The following is a 17,814-nucleotide window of genomic DNA, read 5'->3' on the forward strand; positions in this document are numbered from 1 at the left end:
AAGCCGACTTTGTTGGACAGTAGAGCAGAATACAGTCATTCATGTGGGAAATTAAGGCCCCACTGGAGGGGCATTCGGCCAAGAAAGGTTGACAAGTGCCAACAAAATGGCCGACCAGAATTAGGACGTCGGCCAAGTTTGTATGGGTAGACTCGGGGCTTATATAAGGTGCCCTTGGGGCACCATTTTTAGCATCAGCCCAGGATCTTTCTCCAGCTCTGTAGGCATGAGTTTTCCAGCCAGTTTTAGTACAACTTGTGGGGCCTTTCTCAGGGCAGATTTGGTAGCCATCAGTGCGGCACGGTTTGTACGCGGTTATATGCTGAGTCAGTAGTGGAGATTTTGAGGCAAATCTGAGTCGAATTTGGAAGAAGTCAGAGAGCAGCAACAGCAGCACTATTTGGGCCTATTTCAAGAGGTGAAATATGGGGTTGTTGGGCAGTAGGTTGAGCTTGCCAGGAGCATCTAGTTGGGCTGTACATTGTGAGAGCAAGCTGGACAAAACCTAATCTTCTCTTGATAGAGCGTTTATCGAGGCTCTTAAGGAGCAACACGAACTTAGAGATCTAGAGGTGCCAAGCTAGTAGGAGGAGGACTCTTTGGTATTGTACATTGTCCTATTTTGTGGGTAGATAGAAAAACACACGTGTTGCTTCTTTACTTGCTCTTGTGCACAGTCTATTTGCTGATTTTGCATATTCAGTTAGTATACATAAGCTAAGAAGTCTGGTTGTATTAATCTCCACTATGTGATAAGCTTGAGGTATTCCACAACCCAATTTCTTCCGCTGCGGGGTGTAGAATCATGGTCATTCAGTCAAAATCTTACGTGGTTAACTCAATCCAAATCTGTAGGGTATATGCATAGTGTTTCTTGCAAGTAAAATTTAAATACGAACATACAAACCTATATGAGTTCAGAGGCATCTTGTAACCGCACTGAATAAAGGTGTAGACCTTTGTGTTAAGGTGACTATGTATCACGAGGCACACCTAAAACGTGTGCAGCCGTCGTTGACTGGGTCCTCAATCGTAGTACTATATTGCAGGAGTCAAGTCTTCAGTACATACGTGGAAAGCGAGCCACTCAGACCACAAGGATACCCACCCATTTGTTCTTCCGTGTCAAGGATTTCAACACCTACCCACCCAGTCAGAGCACAAGGATTTGCTCGTCGCCGTTCAGAGCACAAGGGTTTCCACACCTACCCACCCATTTGTTCTTCCGTGTCACGGATTTCAACACCGTGCGACCAAGAATTTGCTCCTCCGCATGCGTCTTTATAAGCCCTACCTCTCTCACGCTGAGTTTGTTCAAATTCCAATATTCCATTTGTCTTGATCAGTCTTGAGCTAGTGGACGTTCGATCTTCGAATTCGACAGTCTCGATCATGGCCATGGCGTCGATGTTGCGCAACGTCTTTTGTGTGTTCCTGCTGCTATGTATAGTGACGATTGAAGCGGCAAAGATCGAGACGTTCAACCCAGCGAGCTGTGACGGATCTGCTACCAACACCTTCTACGTAGGCGGCAATACTTGTCAGACGTTCAACGACCAGGGTGCGGTTCGCATCAGCGATGTTAGCAGCGACACCCGTGTGTCTATCCATAACCAGAGGAATTGTGAAGGCTACAGTAGCGTTGCCCAAATCTACGGACCAGGCTGCGTGGTGCAAGGCGCAACCAAGCTGCGCGCCGTCTGGATCCAGGGCTAGTGATCTTCACCAGCCTTAACGATCAGGTGCGGCCCCTTCTCAGAAACTTCCTGCCAGGACGAACTTTGGATTTTCCATTTCGTAGAGCAAATCGCACGCTCTGGCAATGAGTCTGTCTGTCTGTCTGACCGACCATGTGGTGTTGTTTGGCGCAGGCCACCTTGAACGGATGGGATCACGTCTACCTAAAATGCTATTGTCACACACCCACTTCAAAACATCTAATAAGCGGCACAGCAGAGTAGTGTCTTGTAATACCTTTCCTTTCGGCAATAAGTGATTTTCCTTTTCATAGAGTCTGAAACCGTGTGGTGGTAACACATTTTTTCAATGGGAGAGCTTAGCTTATCCTTATCCAACAGTCATTGCATGAAGTTAGGATACATATGATTGATCGTCAACTAAGGTGAATTTACATGATTTCCATAAAAAGCTACTTAATTTTTTAAATATTACACATGGAAATCTAGAATTAAGGAGTCCACTATAGCACCACCTCCAAGGAGGCAAGGCTAAGAGCAATCATGGAAAACTTAATGACAAAACGGCGAGCATGTTGCTATTTTACCAATCGTCATAGTTGTTATGGTGTAGTCCTAGCTCAAGCTTTAAGTATATGTAGACTGTCTATACTCCAATAGTTTAATTCCTTCTTTATGAAATTTTCATGAATAAAACACACCCTTAAATACCTAATCAATTGGTGGTTAATCCCCCTTTAAATGGTACACTTTAGATGCGTATAAAATAATGTGTACAAAAGAGATTTTAAAAATCCCTTTTGTTGAGACCATGTGCTATGTTTCCTTATTTATGAGTGACCCACCCAAGACTCCTAGCCTTGTGTAGTCATGCAACATGCCTGCATCATTAAGACATGGCATCAATATCAACCATAGTATTGGGCTCTTCTATATTACCATGATCATGATTTACTAGAACTTGTCTTCTACTAGCAATTGATGGTGGGGTTACTAATTAGTTGTGCACATCGCTAGGTCATCATATGTCTTGATGAGTCCTAATATTGGGCAATCATTGAAGTGGGACCTAGTTGTGTTCTCCTTTAATATCAATGGCATCTCATTTCTAAATGATACATGGTGGAGTAGGATGTTGAAGAAGCCGCCCTTTCCATGATGTCCTTGGTGGCATTCAATGACGTGGATCACACTAACATTTTGAGAAATGAATCTATGGAGCACGTTCATGCCTATGTGCTCATCCTTCGACTTCCCATGGCTGTGTACTACGTAGTATATGTATTAGTCACAAAATGTGACGCCTTCTAGTTCATTCGACTATGCATAGTGTAGGTGGATTAGATGTATGCCTTTATGTCCATGGGTGATTGAGATTTGAAAGTAGTTTAATTCCTTCTTTATGAAATTTTCATGAATAAAACACACCCTTTACCTGATCAATTGGTTAATCCCCCTTTAAATGGTACACTTTAGATGCGTATAAAATAATGTGTACAAAAGAGATTTTAAAAATCCCTTTTGTTGAGACCATGTGCTATGTTTCCTTATTTATGACTGACCCACCCAAGACTCCTAGCCTTGTGTAGTCATGCAACATGCCTGCATCATTAAGACATGGCATCAATATCAACCATAGTATTGGACTCTTCTATAGTACCATGATCATGATTTACTAGAACTTGTCTTCTACTAGCAATTGATGGTGGGGTTACTAATTAGTTGTGCACATCGCTAGGTCATCATATGTCTTAATGAGTCCTAATATTGGGCAATCATTGAAGTGGGACCTAGTTGTGTTCTCCTTTAATATCAATGGCATCTCATTTCTAAATGATACATGGTGGAGTAGGATGTTGAAGAAGAAGCCCTTTCCATGATGTCCTTGGTGGCATTCAATGACGTGGATCACACTAACATTTTGAGAAATGAATCTATGGAGCACGTTCATGCCTATGTGCTCATCCTTCGACTTCCCATGGCTGTGTACTACGTAGTATATGTATTAGTCACAAAATGTGATGCCTTCTAGTTCATTCGACTATGCATAGTGTAGGTGGATTAGATGTATGCCTTTATGTCCATGTGTGATTGAGATTTAAAAGTAGTTCAGAACCACATCCATAGAGGATATTGGGTGTGCTACCAAAAAGTTGGATATGACTTTTAGCTTGATTTAGTCTTAGTTATTTTGTGCTACTCATCTTGCATCATCTTGAGGCTAAGGTTCTATCACCCCATCAACTTTGCCTTCATGGGAATGTGAGATGCTACGGTTTGTGATGCGTTGTACGTTCATGTATATGCCCAAAAATATTAGCACACACAAGTGATACGGGATGACACAACATATACATGTGTTGTGCCATTGCTATGTCATATTATCAGTCAAGGAGCAGTTTGATTGTTCATGTATATGCCCAAAAATATTAGCACACACAAGTGATACGGGACAACATTATTTAGCAACATCAGAGCTCTAACCTCCAACTTAGCACTAATGTGTACTAGCTTTGGATCATCTGGTTGTCCTAAGTTCATATCCTCTAGATCATCCTCTTTGATTTTGGAACTCTCTGTCATATGTTCCTCAAAAGCTTTTCCTGCTTCTATAATAGCGTGTACATGTGACTTATGGTGCTCTTTGTAACTCTCATCCTCCTTGTCTGACTATTGTGCAAGTTGGCTATCAGACTATTTGTCAATGTCCTACAGCTTAGCATCAGAGGTTTCTACCATGTCTCTATTACTGGTCAGATGCACCGTGTTTTCCTTTTTTCATTTAGAGACAGTGTTATCTCTCCAAAAGTTAACAACACATTGAGCCATCTCAAAACTTGTGATTAGCTTCCACTTTGCTCGTAATTGTTTGCTAGTCACAGAGTCTTCTCAATCTTCTGTCCTCTGCTTCAAATCTTTTAACAAAGCATATTCTTCTTGGCCTTGACCAATGAGCAAATCTGAAGTCTGGTCTTTGCATCAGATGTTTGAAGAATGCCTTCTTACATGGTGATTTACAAGAGGAGGTTTATATGGTGCAGCCCCACAGGGCTATGAAGATCATGCGCAACCTGCATACATAATTTCCAAAGCAATGAACCAAATCATTAGCTCTAGATAGTTTTAATCAATTATGTCTCTTAGAATGAATGAAATCGCATGTACTCCAAATTCAATCACACACACTACATTTTTCCACTCTCCATTACCCTTCCCTTGGCCCTTTTAGGTGCCGAATTACATAAGACTCGTATTCCCCTTACATCCATCTTTTTCGAGATGTCATTAGATACAATCCTTATGGTATTGATTATGAGGAAACATTCAGCTCGATTGCAAGAATGGCAACTATGAGAGCAGTCATTGCCAAGTTGTAGGTACATTCTTTGATAATAGTATTGTTCACTCAAAGAATGAAGCAGATCATGAAAGGCATTTGGAAGCTGTGTTTTAGAAACTTAGTGCAACACAAGCATGGTGACAAGTTGGCTACCACTCAGTGCAAGATAGTGTATAGAAGTAGCTCCTAGATAGGAGTATTTTGTTAACCATTGCCACGTTGTGAGCCCCAGGGACAAGCCAGGAATGAGTTACATAGGTTTTTGCCAAGCCTTAAAAGTCTCAGATAGTCCATGGTATCCACTGGAGAATCGTACAGGCAATTAGTTAGATATGTGTCAGATTGCGGAAGGGAGTTCTGTTAGGGAATTCTTTGTACTTTTGTTGTATTTTACTCCCTTCCAGGTGGAAAGTGGCATTTCTAGCCCACAACCGGAAGCAATTCCGCAGCACAGATCCCAGGCCAGTAGAGGGCAAACAAGGGAAGGCTTGTGGACCAGTCAGCTAGCCATCTAGAACAAGGAACAGGGCAAAAACTAGATCGGCCTATTGGTTAAGGGGTATTGGATATGCATAGTTGGATCATGGTATGTTTGCTACCATTTCTAAATATTTATTTATTATTTATGAATTGAAGAAATGAATGTTCCTTGTGTCTTTTAAGCATGCATACATGTAGCATATGCTTTCACACACTAGCACGATGCTTAGTCCTACATCCCTGCATGTAACACTCCACACACAACTAGACTTGACAAACTCTCAGGGATGAGCCATCCTCCTTTGCATTATTGAAATACGGGAACTCCCTCTCTTTGCAATGCTTTTATCGCAAAGAGATGACCTACCTATGGGATTACTTTTTTTCCTCAAACAATGCCTAGTATAATCAGCACTCTGATGGCATCCCCAGTGATTACACTGCCTTGTAGGATATTGCTTTCAGTCCTTAAAAGCAACTTCCATTCTCAATTACAAATTGTGTAGATTTCCAGCCCCCTCTAAAGTTGTCTCGAAGACTCGAAGTGTGTCTCTACCCTCCCATAACTTTCGACGCACTGTAACACTTATCTGGTGATCTTAGTAATTTCATTCAGAAATTCCACTTGAGACCTATCGGTATCTTGGCCAAAATGTGATGTATGGCTGCACACACTCACCACAAGGTATAGAGGAAGGAGAAGCCAGCCACCACAGTATAGCAAACCAACTATTTTCTCCTCTTGCACACCTATTTATCTTCTCCATGATTTTGCATCTTCAATGGGGTCTTGGAAAGCTTTTAAGATTCTTCTCGATGGTTAGGACCTTATTGGGTGGTGGAAGTGTCTCCCAATGGGTCAGTTCAACTTGCAGATCTAGAGGCGCAAACTTAGGAAACTTATATACAGTATTGCTATCTTTCCCCCTCATTTGAGAAAAATGTTGCCAAGAGCACCTTATCTTCATACAATGTACAAGATGTGATAGTATGTGAACTGGGGGCAGATTAGACAGGAGGCTGAAGGAATAAGTAAAGTGATAATATTGCTACATGAGAGATTAGTCGATCGTTCTATGGAGCATCACAAAGAAGTCACTGGTAGGTGACAATGCTCCATGTCTTCCTTAGGTATATCCATAGTTCTACGATCATGATCCAATAGCTTATTTTGGTCGCCCTCCACTTGATATGGTTTCCATGCTATTGGATCATGATCGTAGAACTATGGATGTACCTGAGGAGCAGTCCCTATACTCATGTTGTAAAGGTAAAGCAAAGTCTCATCCTCTCAAGTGCTCTTATTGTCAGAAGCTTGGTCATACTGAAGATCGTTGCTATAAAAAGCTTGCCAAGAAACAGCCCAAGGATCATGCCAACTTGGTTGCAGCTGCCACTAGTGACTTAGAAACAGAACACATTCCAGACACCTCAACAATGATTCATGCTCTCACTAATCCGAGATCTATCTCTTCGTCGTCGAGAGGTAGATAAGGGTGATGATCCTTATGTTTTCTAAACCAGTTCAGGAGCTTGATGTATTTGGGTACTTTGCCCTAGGTAGTCCCCCCCTAAAATGAATGCAACGAATCTTGAGAAGAACCTCGGTGATCTCGCTACCAATAGACCTTGAAGCATTCCCCTTCGGTTTGGGATTCCTGATCCCTTCTTGGCATTGTCACCCATGTTCTTGTCGACAAAGACTAACTGATTGATGTACTTTTCTTATCCGTTCTTTCTGACATAGATACCTTTTTCTCTCTGTTTTTCTTTTCTTGGACTTAAAACCCTATTCTAATGGAGACCTATTTGACCTACATGCTCCTTTATGCTTATGCAAGGAACACCTAGCCCTAGATTTGTAGGATCTTCAACACTGGATTGACTTGAGCAGAAGCAACTGACTTTTTTGGCTTGTTGATTGATTGCATGATTGTAAAGACCAATGCCAATGTCGCATAAAGAGGCCTTGGATCGATGTTAGACAATCCAGACTAACTGAATACAAACTAGATATTGCAAGGATGCGATGAAGACAATAGATCTGACACAACACACAAGGTATGATGCATCCAATTCTATGGGATGCTATGCAGTGTAGATGCTATATGATAACTGGATATGAAAGTACAAACAGATCAAAATTCAAATCTACAATAGATACTGTCTAAGACTACCCAGCTACTATTGGAAATCTGCCTCTAAACTTGGGCCTGAAGAGCTATCTTGAGGGATCGCTATTGGCTGTTGGATCTCCAGATGTGGCTCTTGATGTTGCCCTAGGACTCTTCCTCCAATCGGCTCCAAATCCACTTACAACCACTAAAGCTTTGATGCAAGAAGGTCCTTTGCTCGTCAAGTGCACACTGTATTGTATTCTGAGCTGCTGGATTCCATGGTTAATTGGTGCAGCGCTTGCTACACTATCTTTGAAGTTTGTTCCCGGTGCAAGTGATTGGAGTTCAACCTTCTTGTTTGCGTGTTTGGAGAGGGTTTTAGCAGGAGACCTTCCCTATCTCCTTCTTTAGTATTTACATTCAAGTCCATTCTCCTCATGGGTACTGGTCGTTTATGTGAATTTATACACTGCTAGAGCTTACTGAATGCAAGCATTCAATATGGTAGAGTGCATGCACTACAAGGGCTGTTTGGTAGCTGGAAACATGCAATTATGACAAGGTGCTGACAGCATTTTGGGCTTGATACAATCACGAGGCACACGTAACTACAATATTCAAATCAGAAACAGCATTCAGGGAAGCATATATGATAGTACAAAGCCGACTTTGTTGGACAGTAGCAGAATACAGTCATTCATGTGGGAAATTAAGGCCCCACTGGAGGGGCATTCGGCCAAGAAAGGTTGACAAGTGCCAACAAAATGGCCGACCAGAATTAGGACGTCGGCCAAGTTTGTATGGGTAGACTCGGGGCTTATATAAGGTGCCCTTGGGGCACCATTTTTAGCATCAGCCCAAGATCTTTCTCCAGCTCTGTAGGCATGAGTTTTCCAGCCAGTTTTAGTACAACTTGTGGGGCCTTTCTCAGGACAGATTTGGTAGCCATCAGTGCGGCACGGTTTGTACGCGGTTATATGCTGAGTCAGTAGTGGAGATTTTGAGGCAAATCTGAGTCGAATTTGGAAGAAGTCAGAGAGCAGCAACAGCAGCACTATTTGGGCCTATTTCAAGAGGTGAAATATGGGGTTGTTGGGCAGTAGGTTGAGCTTGCCAGGAGCATCTAGTTGGGCTGTACATTGTGAGAGCAAGCTGGACAAAACCTAATCTTCTCTTGATAGAGCGTTTATCGAGGCTCTTAAGGAGCAACACGAACTTAGAGATCTAGAGGTGCCAAGCTAGTAGGAGGAGGACTCTTTGGTATTGTACATTGTCCTATTTTGTGGGTAGATAGAAAAACACACGTGTTGCTTCTTTACTTGCTCTTGTGCACAGTCTATTTGCTGATTTTGCATATTCAGTTAGTATACATAAGCTAAGAAGTCTGGTTGTATTAATCTCCACTATGTGATAAGCTTGAGGTATTCCACAACCCAATTTCTTCCGCTGCGGGGTGTAGAATCATGGTCATTCAGTCAAAATCTTACGTGGTTAACTCAATCCAAATCTGTAGGGTATATGCATAGTGTTTCTTGCAAGTAAAATTTAAATACGAACATACAAACCTATATGAGTTCAGAGGCATCTTGTAACCGCACTGAATAAAGGTGTAGACCTTTGTGTTAAGGTGACTATGTATCACGAGGCACACCTAAAACGTGTGCAGCCGTCGTTGACTGGGTCCTCAATCGTAGTACTATATTGCAGGAGTCAAGTCTTCAGTACATACGTGGAAAGCGAGCCACTCAGACCACAAGGATACCCACCCATTTGTTCTTCCGTGTCAAGGATTTCAACACCTACCCACCCAGTCAGAGCACAAGGATTTGCTCGTCGCCGTTCAGAGCACAAGGGTTTCCACACCTACCCACCCATTTGTTCTTCCGTGTCACGGATTTCAACACCGTGCGACCAAGAATTTGCTCCTCCGCATGCGTCTTTATAAGCCCTACCTCTCTCACGCTGAGTTTGTTCAAATTCCAATATTCCATTTGTCTTGATCAGTCTTGAGCTAGTGGACGTTCGATCTTCGAATTCGACAGTCTCGATCATGGCCATGGCGTCGATGTTGCGCAACGTCTTTTGTGTGTTCCTGCTGCTATGTATAGTGACGATTGAAGCGGCAAAGATCGAGACGTTCAACCCAGCGAGCTGTGACGGATCTGCTACCAACACCTTCTACGTAGGCGGCAATACTTGTCAGACGTTCAACGACCAGGGTGCGGTTCGCATCAGCGATGTTAGCAGCGACACCCGTGTGTCTATCCATAACCAGAGGAATTGTGAAGGCTACAGTAGCGTTGCCCAAATCTACGGACCAGGCTGCGTGGTGCAAGGCGCAACCAAGCTGCGCGCCGTCTGGATCCAGGGCTAGTGATCTTCACCAGCCTTAACGATCAGGTGCGGCCCCTTCTCAGAAACTTCCTGCCAGGACGAACTTTGGATTTTCCATTTCGTAGAGCAAATCGCACGCTCTGGCAATGAGTCTGTCTGTCTGTCTGACCGACCATGTGGTGTTGTTTGGCGCAGGCCACCTTGAACGGATGGGATCACGTCTACCTAAAATGCTATTGTCACACACCCACTTCAAAACATCTAATAAGCGGCACAGCAGAGTAGTGTCTTGTAATACCTTTCCTTTCGGCAATAAGTGATTTTCCTTTTCATAGAGTCTGAAACCGTGTGGTGGTAACACATTTTTTCAATGGGAGAGCTTAGCTTATCCTTATCCAACAGTCATTGCATGAAGTTAGGATACATATGATTGATCGTCAACTAAGGTGAATTTACATGATTTCCATAAAAAGCTACTTAATTTTTTAAATATTACACATGGAAATCTAGAATTAAGGAGTCCACTATAGCACCACCTCCAAGGAGGCAAGGCTAAGAGCAATCATGGAAAACTTAATGACAAAACGGCGAGCATGTTGCTATTTTACCAATCGTCATAGTTGTTATGGTGTAGTCCTAGCTCAAGCTTTAAGTATATGTAGACTGTCTATACTCCAATAGTTTAATTCCTTCTTTATGAAATTTTCATGAATAAAACACACCCTTAAATACCTAATCAATTGGTGGTTAATCCCCCTTTAAATGGTACACTTTAGATGCGTATAAAATAATGTGTACAAAAGAGATTTTAAAAATCCCTTTTGTTGAGACCATGTGCTATGTTTCCTTATTTATGAGTGACCCACCCAAGACTCCTAGCCTTGTGTAGTCATGCAACATGCCTGCATCATTAAGACATGGCATCAATATCAACCATAGTATTGGACTCTTCTATATTACCATGATCATGATTTGCTAGAACTTGTCTTCTACTAGCAATTGATGGTGGGGTTACTAATTAGTTGTGCACATCGCTAGGTCATCATATGTCTTGATGAGTCCTAATATTGGGCAATCATTGAAGTGGGACTGTGAGATGCTATGGTTTGTGATGCACTGTACGTTCATGTATATGCCCAAAAATATTAGCACACACAAGTGATACGGGATGACACAACATATACATGTGTTGTGCCATTGCTATGTCATATTATCAGTCAAGGAGCAGTTTGATTGTTCATGTATATGCCCAAAAATATTAGCACACACAAGTGATACGGGACAACATTATTTAGCAACATCAGAGCTCTAACCTCCAACTTAGCACTAATGTGTACTAGCTTTGGATCATCTGGTTGTCCTAAGTTCATATCCTGTAGATCATCCTCTTTGATTTTGGAACTCTCTGTCATATGTTCCTCAAAAGCTTTTCCTGCTTCTATAATAGCGTGTACATGTGACTTATGGTGCTCTTTGTAACTCTCATCCTCCTCGTCTGACTATTGTGCAAGTTGGCTATCAGACTATTTGTCAATGTCCTACAGCTTAGCATCAGAGGTTTCTACCATGTCTCTATTACTGGTCAGATGCACCATGTTTTCCTTTTTTCATTTAGAGACAGTGTTATCTCTCCAAAAGTTAACAACACATTGAGCCATCTCAAAACTTGTGATTAGCTTCCACTTTGCTCGTAATTGTTTGCTAGTCACACAGTCTTCTCAATCTTCTGTCCTCTGCTTCATATCTTTTAACAAAGCATATTCTTCCTCGCCTTGACCAATGAGCAAATCTGAAGTCTGGTCTTTGCATCAGATGTTTGAAGAATGCCTTCTTACATGGTGATTTACAAGAGGAGGTTTATATGGTGCAGCCCCACAGGGCTATGAAGATCATGCGCAACTTGCATACATAATTTCCAAAGCAATAAACCAAATCATTAGCTCTAGATAGTTTTAATCAATTATGTCTCTTAGAATGAATGAAATCGCATGTACTCCAAATTCAATCACACACACTACATTTTTCCACTCTCCATTACCCTTCCCTTGGCCCTTTTAGGTGCCGAATTACATAAGACTCATATTCCCCTTACATCCATCTCTTCCGAGATGTCATTAGATACAATCCTTATGGTATTGATTATGAGGAAACATTCAGCTCGATTGCAAGAATGGCAACTATGAGAGCAGTCATTGCCAAGTTGTAGGTACATTCTTTGATGATATTATTGTTCACTCAAAGAATGAAGCAGATCATGAAAGGCATTTGGAAGCTGTGTTTTAGAAACTTAGTGCAACACAAGCATGGTGACAAGTTGGCTACCACTCAGTGCAAGATAGTGTATAGAAGTAGCTCCTAGATAGGAGTATTTTGGCTAACATTTTGAGAAATCAAGCTATGGAGCACGTTCATGCCTATGTGCTCATCCTTCAACTTCCCATGGCTGTGTACTACGTAGTATATGTATTAGTCACAAAATAAGACGCCTTCTAGTTTATTTGACTATGCATAGTGTAGGTGGATTAGATGTATGCCTTTATGTCCATGTGTGATTGAGATTTGAAAGTAGTTTAATTCCTTCTTTATGAAATTTTCATGAATAAAACACACCCTTTACCTCATCAATTGGTTAATCCCCCTTTAAATGGTACACTTTAGATGCGTATAAAATAATGAGTAAAAAAGAGATTTTAAAAATCCCTTTTGTTGAGACCATGTGCTTTGTTTCCTTATTTATGAGTGACCCACCAAAGCCTCCTAGCCTTGTGTAGTCATGCAACATGCCTGCATCATTAAGATATGGCATCAATATCAACCATAGTATTGGACTCTTCTATATTACCATGATCATGATTTACTAGAACTTGTCTTCTACTAGCAATTGATGGTGGGGTTACTAATTAGTTGTGCACATCGCTAGGTCATCATATGTCTTGATGAGTCCTAATATTGGGCAATCATTGAAGTGGGACCTAGTTGTGTTCTCCTTTAATATCAATGGCATCTCATTTCTAAATGATACATGGTGGAGTAGGATGTTGAAGAAGAAGCCCTTTCCATGATGTCCTTGGGGGCATTCAATGACGTGCATCACACTAACATTTTGAGAAATGAAGCTATGGAGCACGTTCATGCCTATGTGCTCATCCTTCGACTTCCCATGGCTGTGTACTACGTAGTATATGTATTAGTCACAAAATGTGACGCCTTCTAGTTCATTCGACTATGCATAGTGTAGGTGGATTAGATGTATGCCTTTATGTCCATGTGTGATTGAGATTTGAAAGTAGTTCGGAACCACATCCATAGAGGATATTGGGTGTGTTACAAAAATGTGGATATGACTTTTAGCTTGATTTAGTCTTAGTTATTTTGTGCTACTCATCTTGCATCATCTTGAGGCTAAGGTTCTATCACCCCATCAACTTTACCTTCATGCGAATGTGAGATGCTACGGTTTGTGATGCGCTATACGTTCATGTATATGCCCAAAAATATTAGCACACACAAGTGATATGGGATGACACAACATACACATGTGTTGGGCCATTGCTATGTCATATTATCAGTGAAGGAGCAGTTTGATTGTTCATGTATATGCCCAAAAATATTAGCACACACAAGTGATACGGGACAACATTATTTAGCAACATCAGAGCTCTAACCTCCAACTTAGCACTAATGTGTACTAGCTTTGGATCATCTGGTTGTCCTAAGTTCATATCCTCTAGATCATCCTCTTTGATTTTGGAACTCTCTATCATATGTTCCTCAAAAGCTTTTCCTGCTTCTATAATAGCGTGTACATGTGACTTATGGTGCTCTTTGTAACTCTTATCCTCCTCATCTGACTATTGTGCAAGTTGGCTATCAGACTATTTGTCAATGTCCTACAGCTTAGCATTAGAGGTTTCTACCATGTCTCTATTACTGGTCAGATGCACCATGTTTTCCTTTTTTCATTTAGAGACAGTGCTATCTCTCCAAAAGTTAACAACACATTGAACCATCTCAAAGCTTGTGATTAGCTTCCACTTTGCTCGTAATTGTTTGCTAGTCACACAGTCTTCTCAATCTTCTGTCCCTCTGCTTCAAATCTTTTATCAAAGCATATTCTTCCTCGCCTTGACCAATGAGCAAATCTGAAGTCTGGTCTTTGCATCAGATGTTTGATGAAGAATGCCTTCTTACATGGTAATTTACAAGAGGAGGTTTATATGGTGCAGCCACAGGGCTATGAAGATCATGCGCAACCTACATACATAATTTCCAAAGCATTAAACCAAATCATTAGCTCTAGATAGTTTTAATCAATTATGTCTCTTAGAATGAATGAAATCGCATGTACTCCAAATTCAATCACACACACTACTTCATTTTTCCACTCTCCATTACCCTTCCCTTGGCCCTTTTAGGTGCCGAATTACATAACACTCATATTCCCCTTACATCCATCTCTTCCGAGATGTCACTAGATACAATCCTTATGGTATTGATTATGAGGAAACATTCAGCTCGATTGCAAGAATGGCAACTATGAGAGCAGTCATTGCCAAAGTTGTAGGTACATTCTTTGATGATATTATTGTTCACTCAAAGAATGAAGCAGATCATGAAAGGCATTTGGAAGCTGTGTTTTAGAAACTTAGTGCAACACAAGCATGGTGACAAGTTGGCTACCACTCAGTGCAAGATAGTGTATAGAAGTAGCTCCTAGATAGGAGTATTTTGTTATAACCATTGCCACGTTGTGAGCCCCAGGGACAAGCCAGGAATGAGTTACATAGGTTTTTGCCAAGCCTTAAAAGTCTCAGATAGTCCATGGTATCCACTGGAGAATTGTACAGGCAATTAGTTAGATATGTGTCAGATTGCGGAAGGGAGTTTTGTTAGGGAATTCTTTGTACTTTGCTGTATTTTACTCCCTTCCAAGAGAAAAGAGGCATTTCCACCCCACAACTGGAAGCAATTCTGCAACACAGATCACAGGCCAGTAGAGGGCAAACAAGGGAAGGCTTGTGGACCAGTCAGCCAGCCATTTGGCGCAAGGAACAGGGCCAAAACTAGATTGGCCTGTTGGTCAAGGGGTATTGGATATGAATAGCTGGATCATGGTATGTTTGCCAACATTTCTAAATATATATTTATTATTTATGCATTGAAGAAATCTGATGTTCCTTGTGTCTTTTAAGCATGCATACATGTAGCATATGCTTTCACACAACAGCAAGGTGCTTAGCACCACATCCCTACATGTAACACTCCACACACAACTAGCCTTGACAAAGTCTCAAAGATGATCCATCCTCCTTTGCATTGAAATATGGGAACTTCCTCTCTTTGCCATGCTTTTATCACAAAGAGATGACCTACCTATTGGGTGTGTTACCAAAAAGGTGGTTATGACCTTTAGCTTGATTTAGTCCTAGTTATTTTGTGCTACTCATCTTGCATCATCTTGAGGCTAAGGTTCTATTACCCCATCAACTTTTCCTTCATGGGAATGTGAGATGCTAGGGTTTGTGATGCGCTATACATTCATGTATATGCCCAAAAATATTAGCACGCACAAGTGATACAGGATGACACAACATAGACATGTGTTGGGCCATTGCTATGTATTATTATCAGTCATGGAGCGGTTTGATTGTTCATGTATATGCCCAAAAATATTAGCACACACAAGTGATATAGGACGACATTATTTATGCATGTCTTGGGCCATTGCTATCTCTTACTATCAGTCATGCTAGAGCAGTTTGATTGTGCATTGAATGGAAACAAATACTTGCATTTGTGGTCATCTAGCTACTTGATGGATGACGTTTAATAGACACACATTTGCTTGTCATGACTAAGGAATACAAGACTGTAGTGGTTGCATGCCATGCAAATACCTAATGATGTCACTAGGTATGTGAGAATTGGTTACTCCTTATACAAGAAAGGGTGTAGATGCTATAGCCCTACTACTATATCTAAATCTATCTATCTATCTCTCTCTCTCCCTTTCTATGTGTGTGTGTGTGTGTGTACACATTAAGGTAGGTGGCCCCCACACGTGTGCAAAGTTTTGTGACCAACGGGGCTCAAATGTGGCAAGGGGATCGCCTAATGTCATGAAATGGAGCTAGGATTTAGGGCTCCTAGGGTTTCTTAGTTTTAGGGAGAAATCTATGGTCTAGGATGGGGAACCCGCACCTACTGCCATCAGATGACGATCAAAAGTTACAAGTGCCCTAAGATAAGTGGCCCCCACATGTGTGCAAAGTTTTGTGGCCAATGGGGCTCGAATGTGGCAAGGGGATCACCGAATGTGATGAAATGGAGCTAGGAATTAGGAATTAGGGTTAATTGCAATTTGACCATATCAACTCACACCTAATGTTGTCATATGGTGATCCAAATTTGCAAGGGTTCAACATAGGTCACCGAATGTCCTTTCTAGAAGGTGCATTCTAGTTATAAGTTGAGAATTTTGTAGTCTAACCATATCAAGCTACACTTACATTATCATATGGTGATCCAAATTTGCATGGGCCTCAAGAAAGGTGCTGCCACATGCGTGAAAACTTTCACGGCCAACATGGCTGTGGCATAAGGATCACTCTATGCCCCTTCTAAAATGTGCATTGTAGTTACAAGTGAAGGAAAATTGTAGTATGGCATGAGGAAGTGGCACCTAATGTCATCAAATGGTGATGGCAATTTGCAAAAGTGTTAAGATAGGTGGCCCCCACATGTGCGCCATGATTCCCTTTTGTTACGACGAGTGGTAGATGAGGAATGGGAATCCTTGCTCATTCTAGGGCACTTGCATGTGGCAAGGGGATCTTAGTATGTCCCTTCTAGAATGTGCATTCTAGTCACAAGTGAAGGAAAATTGTGGTTTGACGTGGGGAAGCTGCACCTAACATCGTCAAATGATGCTGATCAAAATTGGTACGAGTTTCAACATAGCTAGCCCCCACATGTAGGCAATGTTTTGCAGCCAACAAGGGGATCACCGAATGTCCCACGTTCTAGTTACAAGTGAAGGCAAATTGTGGTATGACATGGGGAAGTTGCACCTATTGTCATCAGAAGGCAATAGAAATTTGCACGCACGTCCACACATGTGTGCAAAGTTTGAAGACCAACAATGCTCATATGTGGCAAGGGGATCACCAAATGTCCCTTCTAGATTGTGCATTCTAGTTACAAGTAAAGGAAATTTTCGGTCTTCCGTGGGAAAGTCACACCTAATGTCATTAAGGAGATCCAAATTTGCATGGGCCTCAAAATAGGTGGCCCACTTATGTGTGCAAAGTTTCATGTACAATGGGGCTTGGATGTTGCAAGGGGATTGCCGAATGCCCCTTCTAGAACGTGCATTCTAGTCACAAGTGAAGGAAATTTGTGGCCGCACCTAATGTCGCTAGATGGAAATTCAAATTTGCATGGGCCTCAACATGGGTGCCCCCAATACATGTGCCAAGTTTCATAGCCAATGAGGCTCACATGCGGGAAGGGGATTCCCGAATGTCCTTTTTAGAACGTGCGTTCTAATTAGAAGTGAAGGAAAATTACGGTCCAACGTGGGGAAACCACACCTTCTTATGTCTTCAAATGGCAATCAAAATTTGCATGCATGTCAACATAGGTGGCTCCCACATGCATGCAAAGTTTCATGGCCAACGAGGCTCAGATGTGGCAGCAAGGGCATTGCAGAATGTCCCTTCTCTAAAATGTGCATAAAAATTGCGGTCTGGCATGGGGGAGCAACACCTAATCTCATCAAATGGCAATCCAAATTTGTACAAGTCTGAAAATAGGTGGCCTACACATGTGTAAAAAGTTTCACTGC

At 41.7% G+C, this 17,814-nt stretch overlaps 2 protein-coding genes across 2 annotated transcripts; both read left to right on the forward strand.

Annotated features, from left to right (window-relative positions):
* Positions 1–1,164: 1,164 nt before the first annotated feature.
* On the forward strand, positions 1,165–2,008 carry LOC147615136 (uncharacterized). The gene is made up of 2 exons (XM_086779125.1): positions 1,165–1,742; positions 1,872–2,008. The coding sequence occupies exon 1, from the start codon at positions 1,393–1,395 to the stop codon at positions 1,714–1,716; it is 324 nt and encodes a 107-aa protein (XP_086635251.1). The 5' UTR covers positions 1,165–1,392; the 3' UTR covers positions 1,717–1,742; positions 1,872–2,008.
* Positions 2,009–9,558: 7,550 nt separating this feature from the next.
* On the forward strand, positions 9,559–10,300 carry LOC147615137 (uncharacterized). The gene is made up of 2 exons (XM_086779126.1): positions 9,559–10,034; positions 10,164–10,300. The coding sequence occupies exon 1, from the start codon at positions 9,685–9,687 to the stop codon at positions 10,006–10,008; it is 324 nt and encodes a 107-aa protein (XP_086635252.1). The 5' UTR covers positions 9,559–9,684; the 3' UTR covers positions 10,009–10,034; positions 10,164–10,300.
* Positions 10,301–17,814: the final 7,514 nt, after the last annotated feature.

The sequence above is a fragment of the Cibotium barometz genome, chromosome 40, assembly GCF_041138505.1.
Source record: "Cibotium barometz isolate CiBa-2024 chromosome 40, ASM4113850v1, whole genome shotgun sequence".
In the NCBI taxonomy this organism is placed as follows: Eukaryota; Viridiplantae; Streptophyta; class Polypodiopsida; order Cyatheales; family Cibotiaceae; genus Cibotium; species Cibotium barometz.